General features: G+C 41.0%; 1 protein-coding gene across 4 annotated transcripts in view; it reads right to left on the bottom strand.

Moving 5' to 3' along the window:
* trpm7 (transient receptor potential cation channel, subfamily M, member 7) overlaps nucleotides 1-12,489 on the bottom strand; it is a 94,930-nt gene that overhangs the window by 26,748 nt on the left and 55,693 nt on the right. For all 4 annotated transcript variants that reach the window (XM_049483356.1, XM_022687043.2, XM_022687044.2 and 1 more), the window contains exons 20-27: nucleotides 11,559-11,687; nucleotides 10,186-10,437; nucleotides 9,894-10,068; nucleotides 9,663-9,795; nucleotides 7,532-7,713; nucleotides 7,290-7,422; nucleotides 4,052-4,220; nucleotides 1,450-1,984 (exon numbers count right to left, since the gene is read on the bottom strand). In XM_049483356.1, the coding sequence (XP_049339313.1) occupies nucleotides 1,450-1,984; nucleotides 4,052-4,220; nucleotides 7,290-7,422; nucleotides 7,532-7,713; nucleotides 9,663-9,795; nucleotides 9,894-10,068; nucleotides 10,186-10,437; nucleotides 11,559-11,687 (1,708 nt within the window). The remainder of the gene's footprint in view (nucleotides 1-1,449; nucleotides 1,985-4,051; nucleotides 4,221-7,289; nucleotides 7,423-7,531; nucleotides 7,714-9,662; nucleotides 9,796-9,893; nucleotides 10,069-10,185; nucleotides 10,438-11,558; nucleotides 11,688-12,489) is intronic.

Raw genomic sequence — 12,489 nt, 5'->3', positions numbered from 1 at the left:
TATTATACAACATACAATAATAATATAATATTATATTATAATAATTATAACCTTGTTGTATACCTGTAACTCTACCTCTTCACTACTTTACAACTGATGCTCTCAAACACATTAAGAGGAAAGAAATTCAAGTAATTAACTCTTGATGAGTTCAGCACAGCTGTTAACTGAAAGCCTGAATTCCAGATGACTCTACCTCAAAGCTGACTGATCTAAATTATAAAACATATTCTGGTCTGCTTAACACTTTTTTGTTTTTGTTCAGCAAATATGTTTTTCTTCATTAGTTTGGATGAAGAATATGAAATGCAGAACATTTTAAAACTTTTGACTGGTACTGTAAATATAGAACAAGTATAGTAGTTTAACTGATATTTTTATTAAAATACAGGGGTTGGACAATGAAACTGAAACACCTGGTTTTGGACCACAATAATTGATTGTGGTGATGGACAGTTCTGGTGGAAACAGGAGAGTTGAGGTGCACATTAAATTCTGTCGTGATTTGATCAGCCGTGGTTTAATGTTGTTTGGATACAATCCAGGTTAGCACCCGAACATCCCTTTCAGACAGCTTCCTCTTACAGCGTCCACAGTTAATCCTGTTGGATGTGGTTGGCCCTTCTTGGTGGTATGCTGACATTGCCCTGGATACCGTGGCTCTTGATACATCACTAAGACTTGCTGTCTTGGTCACAGATGCTCCAGCAAGACGTGAACCAACAATTTGTCCTCTTTTGAACTCTGGTATGTCACCCATAATGTTGTGTGCATTGCAGTATTTAGAGCAGAACTGTGCTCTTACCCTGCTAATTGAACCTTCACACTCTGCTCTTACTGGTGCAATGTGCAATTAATGAAGATTGGCCACCAGGCTGCTCCAATTTAGCCATGAAACCTCCCACACTAAAATGACAGGTGTTTCAGTTTCATTGTCCAACCCCTGTATGGTTCCTGTGGAAATTAGTTTGAAAACCGCTCCTGAGATTCCCAGGGTAAGTTACGGTCAGATTGCCGATCGCAAACCTCTGGCTTCAATTCGGACCCTCGGCCGGTTCCGACCCGCTTTACAGGGCTGAGAGCGCCCGAGACGGGGGGACGCTCTCTGGGGTCTCTTGGGGGAGGACACAGGGGCTCCTCCGCTGTCTACCTCCGAACCTCCGGCAGCACAGTCATCCTCATCAGCTACGAAGGCCGGGTTTACATAACACTCACGTTCATCACACTCCGGCTCACACACAACCACAACAGCAGGGTACAAACAGCAGGACGCTCGTCCACGTCCATCATCAGCACTTTTATCCTCCTCCTCCTCCTCTTTCTTCTCCTCCTCCTCCTCATCTGCACACTCTAATACTGTAATAGTGGGGTACACACAGCACGCTCCCTTCTCTACACTTTCACCATCATCTTCTACACCTTCGTCTTCCTCATCATCCTCATACTCACCCACGAAGGCTCCGAACTCCACACTGGCGGACGTGTGCGGCTGCTCCGTCTGCAGGGGGGTGTGTGTCTGCGCCGTGTGTGTGAGGGTGTGTGTGCTGCTGGGCTGGGTGGGTGTGCTGCTGACGAAGAAGGTTGCCACGGCAGCAGGAGCGTTGGGCAGGCTGCCGATGATGGCATCGTCCGGACGGCTGGCGCTGGGAGCCCGTGTGTGCGTGTGAGAAGGTGTGTGAGAGGGTGTGTGCGCGAGTGCGTGAGTGTGTGTGTAAGGTAAGGCACTGCCAGAGGATCCAGCCTCCGGTGTGAAAAGTGGCCTTCTCTCCGGGCTCAAGGCACCAAGCTCTGCTCGATCGGCACCCAGAACAAGCTCCGCCCTCTGCCGCAGGCCCTCCTCGTCCCTGCGTCCGAACAGAGAGTCGGCCATGTTGGCCGGCTGTGGGAAGACACTGCGCTGGACCAAAACCGAGGCTTTCGAATCCGGAGGACCAGGAACCAGGTTCTTAGACAAACTGAGCTCACGAGAGATCTCGTTGTGCACCTAGAAAGATTGAGAGATACAGATACAGGTAGTGAAATGGCAGCATGTGTATCTAAAAATGAACATAAGAACAAAATGTAAAGTGGCTTGCAAAAAGCAAAAGTAATCATAAAAAAGTATTTATTCACATTTTACAAGCATTTTCACTTTGCAAGCATAAACTTAAAGGTATTTTATTGAGTTTGAGTGAGGAACACATAATATAGAGAATATTCTTTCATCTAAATCATTCCACTGTAGCTCTAGCTGTATGTTTAGGGTCATTGTCTTGCTGGAAGTTGAATCTCTTTCACAGTCTCAAGTCTTTTGCAGCCTCAAACAGGTTTTTATTCCCAGGATTGCCCTGTATTTTTATATTCATCCATCTTACCAGGTGTAGAATACTTTTCCTATTTTTGGATGATGGATTGGGATGTTTTTACATCCTAACCCCGCTTTAAACTTCTTCACATCTTTATATCTGACCTGTCTGGTGAGTTCCTTGGTCTTCTTGATGCTGTTTGTTCACTAGTGCTCTTTAGCAAACCACTTTGATACAGGCCTGCACAGAACAGCTTTACTTATACTGAGACTAAATTACACACAGCTGGACTCTATTAATTAATTAATTGACTTTTGAAGGCAATTGATTGCAGATGATTTTATTTAGGGCTGGATACTTTTGCAAGATTAAACATTTAAAAAACATGTACACATTTCATCCCACTTCACAATTATGCACTACTTTGTGTTTGTCACTAAAACTTAAATTCTAAACACTAAAATTCTTTTAAGTTTATGGTTGTAAGGTGACAAAAAATGTTAAAAAGTTGAGGGGGTATGAATACTTTTGCAAGCCAATGTATGTGAACTCTATAGAATTTCAGGATTTTCTGCATAATACTGCCATAAAATGTGATCTGATCATCCAAGTCAAGAATATTATCATATATAAAGTGCATAAAATAATAAAACAAAAAGGTTCACGATCATTTACGTCTACATTGAGCACAACTATAAAAAAATTACAGTGTATATAAAAAAAGGATGTAAAATCTGAGATGTTAATGACCTAAAGCCAATTAGAGGAGGTATTAATATTTTGGAGGTGTGGACTAGAGCTAATCTGACTGATAAAAAACAACTTAAAGGTCTCTTTCTGCTAAAATCAATTTTGTTCTTGTTCTTTGTGAAATACCATAGATCTCTGAGTTGTATATGATGCTGCATATGCAACTTTTCCTCAGCCTCTGCAGTAGCTAGTAAAAGACAATTCTCAGAAATTAGAGTTGATCAGAGAGACATTAGGTTAGGGTGTCGACATCAGCCAGTAAGTTCATAGCCTCACCCACCTCTGCTCAGGACCGCCCACAGACAGAGTTAAACCTGGCTACAGCAGAAAAAGGAGTTTACAGCTTCTGTTTAGAGAGCTAGTTAGCTTTAGTAACTATAGGTTTAAAACTATAGGTTTAAAACGGATCTCCGGTTGATTCTGCGTTTTACCAAGACCTTAAATAAAAAAGGGTGCACAACTTAACAGAACACTGGTCAAAGCGGGCAATGTTCGCATCGGATTTTATGATATAGAGTGAACTCTGGGGCTTGGCTAATTTATTAAGGCATTGCTAACATTTCTCGGCTGCGGGGCCGATCGAGTCTGAAGTTAAGTGAAGTTTAAGGGTTAACTTTATCTCGCACTCAGTGCTGTATCTTTATAACTAAGGCTGTATCTCTAAAAACATTTTGTTCTTTTAGTTTTAGAGCTGTAAAATTGACTGTGGGGGGAGCCAATCAGAGGCGATATATTTGCATGTATGAATATTCATGAGCAAGAGCCAAATCCTGTCTTTCTTCAGAGACCTCTAATTTAGTTAGCTAAAGCAGGGCTAAATAGAAACACCTGAGCACTTTTTAAAAGCTTCTCAAAAAATGGCTCACATGACATTTATTCATACTAGAGACCAAAACTAAACTGTTTAAAATGAACGAAAAAATGATGGAATAAGAACATTGCTGCACACCTGAAACCATGACGTTCCAAAGGTTTCACATTTCACATTATTTCTCTCGCCACTGTATTGCACCCACCTTGCTGGCCTCAGAGGCTCTCTGTGCAGTCAGAGCCTTCAGAGTGTCCACGGTCAGTGCTGAAAGGTCCTGCAGGTGACCGATCTGAGAGTCTAGCGAGTGCAGAGAACGCTTTATAAAATTGACCCTGTTCCCCACCTCTCTCAGCTGGATACTCATCGTCTCCACCCTGTAAAAACACAGCACAGAGGAAACCGGTGTAGCTTTGCTCTCTTTAGTTCTAAGTCTGTGTGTGTGAAGATGATGTATGAGTGTGTGCGGTTGGTGTTTTGCTCTGGTTTAATGTTTCTGTAAAGAAGTTTGAGGATATAGAGTTGTGTTTAGTGGTGTAAGGTTCTTCTAGAGTAGTGGTTAATGGTGCCATGTGTCTGTAGGGTGTATTTAATGGTGTACCTGGTGTTCAATTGAGTAAAATCACTGTTGAATGCTTAAACGACATGAAAGTACTGGAGAAAGGAGTTAAGGGGAGGGAAACAGTTATGTAAAACAGTTTAAAGATGTAAAGATGTGTTTTTTGGTAACCTGTTATAAATGGGATATATTGTACTTCCTTTTACAGACATTAGAATAGGTCTATGGGTTATACAGAACATGTTCATGAAGTTCTTTATACAAAATCACTCTCACATGAAGATAAGGATCTCACCAGCTCTATTCCTACCAGTTTTAGTCCCTTTTAGAATGAGCCGTTTAGGGGCTCTGACACTTTTATGCAGATAAGCAATTGCTGGCAACGGCATGTTTATGCTGAGCAATTAACACATATCAGGGGTAGATTGTGCTAAATTGCAAAACTAGTTGCAGGCTAGTTTAGTTTAACTGCAATAGAAGCTCATCTCCCTTATCTGCTGACATACCAAGGACAGAAGGTACAGATCCCTCTCTCAGACAAAGTCTGCTGGATAATAATCTGCTGTTTACTGTCTGAGCTTCTCAAATTAAATTACCAATATGACGGATCTTGAACTGATCTAGAGGATGGGGCAGGGTGAGGGGTGGTGCAGGGTGGTTTTATGCAGGTGTTCTCTTATTGGGATATCACAGTAAGGAAGCAGCTGAATGGTTCATTGAAGCATTTGATTCCTGACACCAAACTCTTTTAGCAGACTCATAAAAAATGATGGATGGATTTATTTAGGATTTTTTTTCGATGGTTGGAAGGAATAATGCATAAAATGATCGTTCTGCCTTTCTTTCTCCCTTCCTGACTCCTTATTTCGGTTAATCGATTCTTCTGTATCCTCTTTCATCTGTACCGAAAAGACATCTCCAAGATTCACTTACAAAAAAGCGCTGCAGATGGAGGCTTGAATTTACCTAATTTAAAACATTTTTATTGGGCAGCTAATGCCAGAGCTGTTTCATTCTGGCAGCTTGGTTCCCATTCAGGTCTTGCTTCGAGACGCACCCTTTTGTGGGTCAAGGTGGAGGCCAGTTGCTCTCCTCTGACCTCCTTACCTTCGTTTCTATATACAAAACTGTCATCTGGTAAAATTGCCACAAACAATAATTACATAATTAAAAACTAGTTAAAAATACTAAACTAAATTAAGCTTGTTACAAAGGGGCCACCAAATTCCATACATACTCATTTTACATTCAATAATAAATTCATTCCTGCTAAAACTGATAAGTTTTTTCTTGATCTTGAAAACCAAGGTTTGGCCTCCTTGGGAGACTTGTCTCAGGATGGCTGCTGTGAGAAATGCTCCATAGAAAAAGGCACTCTGACCCACTTGTTTATCACATGATTTACAGCCTTTTTGTTGTAACATTTTTGTATGGCTTTCAAAAGTGCTGAACATCCCCCAGAACCTGAGCCTATTCTCATAAGCTGTGGCTGCTCAACTTTTCTATCCAGATTTCCATATAGAGTTCAATGTGTAGTGATGGCCACCATAGTGGTAGCTAAGAAATTGATTTTGCTACATTGGAAATCATCTTCTGCTCCTTCTTTCAAAAGCTGGCTCATGGAAATATACAGCTTTATTTCAATGGAGAGATTACGTACTGACGCTCGGGTCCGTATAATTAAATTCTGGGATCCCATATACCGCCTCCTTTTATTTTTGTATTTATTTATTTTAGTATATCAGACTGTAATCTGCGTGTTTACAATGTTAAAACAAGCTATGTGTGACGAATCGCTAGCTAATATCACCCTGGCTTACCGGAACACTCAGGTACAATCAGTGCAGTGCTTTCGGGTGGCATTAGCTGCAAATGCTAATGCTCCAGCCTTAGTGCTGGAGACATTTGGGAATCTAAGCTTACTGTAAATAAACAGAAGCACTTTACTCACCCAAATAAAGAGTTTTCAGGAGAGAAATCTCTGTAGATTAACATCTTGCCTCGTTTGACTTTCTTTTAAAGTCTATTGTATTACTTTTGTTTACTTAGCTTAACTTTACTTAACTTAGTTAGCTACCCTTCACCACCACCCTGCGGTGAGACCTGCTGAATTAGATTTTCTTATAGTGTCTCTTTGAATGCCTTATAATCCAGTGCTGCTTATGTATAAAAATAGACCAGAAAATAGATGTTCATTGATAGTGCCCCTAAATCTTTGGGATGTGCTGGATGGAGAAGGCTTGGTGCAGTGGTCAGACTCTACCATCATTAATGCTGCTGCAAGATTAATGCAACACTGGATTGAAATAAATCTTGTGACACTGCAGAAGCTTACTGAAATAATGCCACAGTGAATGTGTGCTGTAATCAAAGCTAAAGGAGGTCCAACCAAATATTAGAGTGTGTGACACCTTGAAAGGCGATGAGCCTTTCATTTTATTCCCCCCACTTTTATAGTTATTTTGTTTATTTAATTGTATTTTTGTCCTCCTCTCCCGCCTTTTTTTTCTTCTTCTTCTTCTTCTTGATGGTTTTGACTGTTTCTGTGGATTGGGGTTGGGTTGGATATGTATGTCCTGTATCTGACTTTGAAAAATGTAGCTTACGCCTCCAAAAATGGCCAAACACAACAGATACCACATATTTACTCACTTAATATCAGTATTTTCCACATTTAAACAGCATCCAGACATTTAAATAATCTCATGTTCAGCTGTTTCAACTTTTTTTAGAGATGAAAGACATGGCAGACATAATCGTTAAATAATCGACTAATCAAAAAACAAATCCTCAGATTAGTCGACTTCCAAAATAATCATTAGCTGCAGCCCTACTGTAGTGAAGTGTTTAATGAAGTGTTTGGTTTAGTGTTCAGTGTAGTACTGACCGGTCTGAGGTAAGTCTGATTCTCTCTTCACTCCCAGAGTGAAACTTGTCGTCTTTCTCATGGAAATACGTCTCCACACATTGCTCCTCGAAATCGTGAAGCTTCTTCTGGTCCTCCTCCGTCAGGAAGAGCTCTGCAGGAGGGAGCGAGAGGGAGAGTATGTGAATGAGGGACTGTGAGACACTTTCTCTCTCTCTCTGTGTTTGTGTGTGTGTGTGTATGTGTGCGTGTGTGTTTAGTACTTGGTCCGTAAGCGCTGTCCTTCTTCCTGCGTTTGCAGAGGAAGCTGAGGAATGAGGAGATGTGGTAGAAGATGATGAGGGGAGGGGGCAGCACAGGCTTGTCATGGTACGCCATGATGAAGTGATACCGCTGATATTTCCACACCAGGTTAGAAATGGACATCACCTGCAGGTACACATTACTGTGGAGAACACACACAGACACACACACCTGTTCAGCTATACTGTCATTAGCAGTGTGCAATATAGTATTGTATGCAATAATATCAACATTTTTACATGATATTGTGATATTCTTAAAAGCAGTCTATTCTGTGTTTGTTTAGCTATTTATTTTAAATTGCTTATGAACTAAATACTCTGCACTTTCTGCAGATGTTTCAATGGAGAGATTATGTACCCCCCTCCCCCTTTTTCCGCTCCTTTGTTAAAATTAAATTTTACCCCCCCCCCTCCCCCCTATTTATTTATTTAATTTATTTTATTTTATTTTAGTATATCGGACTGTAATCTGCGTGTTTACAGTGTTAAAAAAAGCTATGTGTGACGAATCGCTAGCTAATATCACCCTGGCTTACTGGAACACTCAGGGTTCATCAGTGCAGCGCTGTCGGGTGGCATTAGCTGCTAATGCTAATGCTCCAGCCTTAGTGCTGGAGACATTTGGGAATCTAAGCTTACTGTACATCTTGCCTTGTTTGACTTTCTTTTAAAGTCTATTTTTTATTACTTTTGTTTACTTAGCTTAGCTTTACTTAACTTAGTTAGCTATCCTTCACCACCACCCTGCGGTGAGACCTGCTGAATTAGATTTTCTTATAGTGTCTCTTTGAATGCCTTATAATCCAGTGCTGCTATATCAGCGGTATCACTTCATGTTTATTACATTAATTTACCCTATTTTTCACACTATAAGGTGCACCTAAAATTCTTTCATTTTCCAAAAATCATTAGTGCACCTTATAATCCGGTGCACCTTATGTATGTATATGTATTCGACCAGTCAGGTTGTAAAAAGCACCGAGGCTGGAGGAGTATTAGCATTAGCCGCTAACCGCACAAAGCTCTAGCTTTTTGGTGGTCCAGAGGTGAGTATTATCAGTCTGTCGCCTGCTGCTAACCACTGCTGGAGCAGCATTAGAATTATCTGCTAACCGTGCTAAGCAGTAGCTCTTTCTCCAAACAGAGGTGAGTATTATCGGCCTGTCGCCTACTGCTAACCCTGGCTAGCACTGCTGGAGCAGCATTAGCATTACCTGCTAACCGCACTAAGGCATAGCTCTTTCGCGGTCCAGAGGTAAGTATTATCAGTCTGTCGCCTGCTGCTAACCCTGGCTAGCACTGCTGGAGCAGCATTAGCATTACCTGCTAACCGCGCTAAGGGGTAGCTCTTTCTCTGATCAGAAGTGAGTATTATCGGCCTGTCGTCTGCTGCAAACCCCGGCTAGCACTGCTGGAGCGGCATTAGAATTACCTGCTAACCGCAATAAGCACTAGCTCTTTCATCGTTCAGAGGTGAGTACTATCGGCCTGTCGCCTGATGCTATTCCGGCTAGCACTCCTGGAGCAGCATTAGCATTACATGCTAACCGCGCTAAGCACTAGCTCTTTCGCCGTTCAGAGGTAAGTATTATCGGCCTGTCATCTGCTGCTAACACTGGCTAGCACTGCTGGAGCAGCATTAGCTGCTGACTGCACTAACCACTAGCTCTTTTTCTTAATCAGAGGCAAGTATATCAGACTGTAGTTTGCGTGTTTACAGTGTTAAAACAAACTATGTGCGTCTAATAGCTAATATCACCCTGGCATAACGAAACACTCAGGGTTTCTCAGTGTAGCGATGTCGGGCGGCATTAGCTGCTAATGCTAATGCTCCAGACTTAGTGCTGGAGAAATTTGGGAATCTAAGCTTACTGTAAATAAACAGAAGCGCTTTGCTCACCCAAACAAACAGTTTTCAGGAGAAAAATCTGTGTAGATTAACATCTTGCCTCGTTAGACTTCTTTTAAAGTCTATTTTACTACTTTTGTGCCGGAAAAGGCTTTGTGCAGTGGTCAGACTCTACAATCATCAACGCTGCAGCAAGATCTTGGTGTGATAGGGGTGTGTATGTGTGTGTGTGTTGCTCACTTGAAGAAGGCGATGAGCAGGTTGACCATAAGGATGTACTGGATGAAGAGGTAGACGGCCTGCAGAGCCGGTGTCAGCCACACCCCCGTCGTACACAGGTGCTTCACATTGGGGTCAGTGGTGTTACCACACACTGCAAGCAGCACACACACACTTACTTACACTTACTTACACACACACCAACCTCCTAGCAAGAATAAAATCCAGCGATAACTTGCTGCTTAATCATACCATCAATTTCATATGCGTACACTTCTCCATACATCATCCAGTACGGCTGGAAGACCACATCGATGATCAGAGACCACTCTGCCTCGGAGTTTGGGTACAGGATGGCTTTACGGGGAACACCGTATGTCACCAACACCACACACATGATCACCACAATGTAGAACATATTAGCCACCTACAGACAAACACACACAGAGCCAGTTAACTTTCTATTTACCAAGAGAAGCAATACACAAAACTAAATAAAATTCCAAAGCAATCTTATTTAGACTGTGAATCTGGAGTTACTCACCATCTTGCCGATCATCATGACGTAAGGTCCAGCCTGCTGATTGACGGCAAGGATGTCGAGGAGACGAACGTACCAGAATATGATGTTCAGACAGTAAATGAGTCTGCCGGCTATGAAGACGTTTCCAGAACCGAAGCGCAGCCCGAAGCCCACCGCAAACATGACGATGGCGATGAAGTCAGACAGGTTAAAATAGTCGCTGAACCACACTTTGATCTTCTGGCTGATCTTTCCTCCCTCAGACATAAACATCTGCACAGGAACAAACAGCTCAGTTAGCTGTGTTTTTTTTTTTTTTACATGTATGGAGATGCCCTGTTCCTGATGTTCCCTGCCCGGCTCTCCACTGCCTGTGTGTCATAAATTAGTACCTGTTACATTAGCTTTAGCTGTAGCTCACATTATCTCTCTGTACTGTTGTTTTATTCTGTTATTTGATTATTACTTGTTTGCAACAAGCAGGTTTCTTCCTCTTAATGTAAAGGAAGTTTTTCCTTTCCACTGTTTCACCACAATAATTGGCATCTCTGTGGTTTTTGCTCATAAGAGGCATGGACCTGCTTTTCTCACTAAAGCTGCTTTGTGACAACTTCTGTTGTAAAAACTGCTTTATAAATAAAAATGAATTTAATTGAATTGTACTTTTAATTTAGTGCAAAGCACTTCCGTGAAAGTTTTTGAGGAGCAGAGGAGGAACAAAAAAAAATGGAGAAGACGAATGTGTGAAGAAATAGATATACTTCTAATTTCTTAAAAAATATGCTTGTTTACAAAGGTTACAAAAATGGGTTTATATAATGTAACTGCCACAACAAAATGTAAAATTAACGAATTAATTGTTGCACTAATCCAGCCATCTTTCAACACAGACTTGAAGAATGGAAGAAAAGAACACCCAAATCAATTGATTGCTTTGGTATTTTTGGTGCCAAGCTTTGTTTAATTAGAAGAAAATCAACATTTCAAAGTGATATATTATTATTATTTCTATTATTTTTGAAGGTCCTGAAGGCCTGAAATACAGCAATGGGTGTTTATTTTAATTTTAATTAAAGTTGGCCAGACAAACCATAAAATACCTTGGGTTCATATTGTCTGCTATGTAATTGTCTGCTAAATTAATGTGAAAGCAAATGTAATAAACAAGCAAAATAAATTGATATCCATACATCTAATCTGCAATTATTTACAGCTTTAGGCATTAGAATCAATATTTTCATCTGTGCTAAAGATAAAAAAATAAATAAATACTGGGGCCCAATTAAAAAAAAAAAAAAACGTATAGGTTGGAGGACATGATTGTCACTGGTGTACCTTAATCTGTGTGTGTGTGTGTGTGTGTGTGTGTGCGTGTGCGTGTGCATGTGCGTTACCTCCCGAATCTTCTCAATAGCGGAGGTAAAGATGTACAGGATGACGGCCCACTCCTGCGGCGAGGGAAATATTGGCAGCTTCACCAAAACTACATACGAGTAGAGCATCAGGAAAACCAGATAGAACAGCTGTGGAGAAACACAACACCTTTAACACACATCACCAAAAAACGTGACAAGAACACACTCATTTTTATAGATGTGTGTATAATGGCAAGTGGAATTTCATGGTCGTTTGCATACATTTTTTATAAAATTAGCTGATCATCAAGGGTGTGGACAAGTATAATTATTATGATCATTAATGTCTTTATTGACTCAGTAGTCCAACGGTCTAAAGCACTGTCACTATTATCGGGAGATCGCTGGTTCAAATCCCAGTCATGCAGCTTGCTGCAGCACAATTGGCCTTGTTCTCTTTGGGTGGGTACAGTAAATGGCGCTCTTTCCCCTCATCACTCCAAAGGGTGATGTCGATCAGCACTAGGAGTCTGTGAGCTGATGTATCAGAACCGAGTCGCTGCGCTTTCCTCCGAGAGCACTGGCTAGCTCAATTCAAAATATATGTATATATATATATATCAGTATTATATAAGTAAATTAAGCCATTCCAAAACTTTCAATTTCCCAATTCTAGTCATTGTGCAGCAGGTCACTGTCTTGTTACATAACACAACTGCCGTTTAGTTTTAGCTAACAAACAGATCAACTGTCACTGCCCAGAAAAAGAATGACTAGTTTTCTCAGTAGTAGAAAGGCATCCATATTCTAATGCAGGAAAGCTTCCTCAGATCATCATACATTTACATTTACATGTACTACCACCACCATGCTTCACAGCCGGATATTTTGACTTACTGAAAAAAAAGTGTAGGGTTTAGATTAATTGTCCATAATATAGATCTTCAAGGTGTATCTAGACAAAACTAAG

Source organism: Astyanax mexicanus, chromosome 9, assembly GCF_023375975.1.
Source record: "Astyanax mexicanus isolate ESR-SI-001 chromosome 9, AstMex3_surface, whole genome shotgun sequence".
In the NCBI taxonomy this organism is placed as follows: domain Eukaryota; kingdom Metazoa; phylum Chordata; class Actinopteri; order Characiformes; family Acestrorhamphidae; genus Astyanax; species Astyanax mexicanus.
Note: the sequence above shows the minus strand (reverse complement) of the source record. Positions and strands in the feature narration are given on the sequence as shown.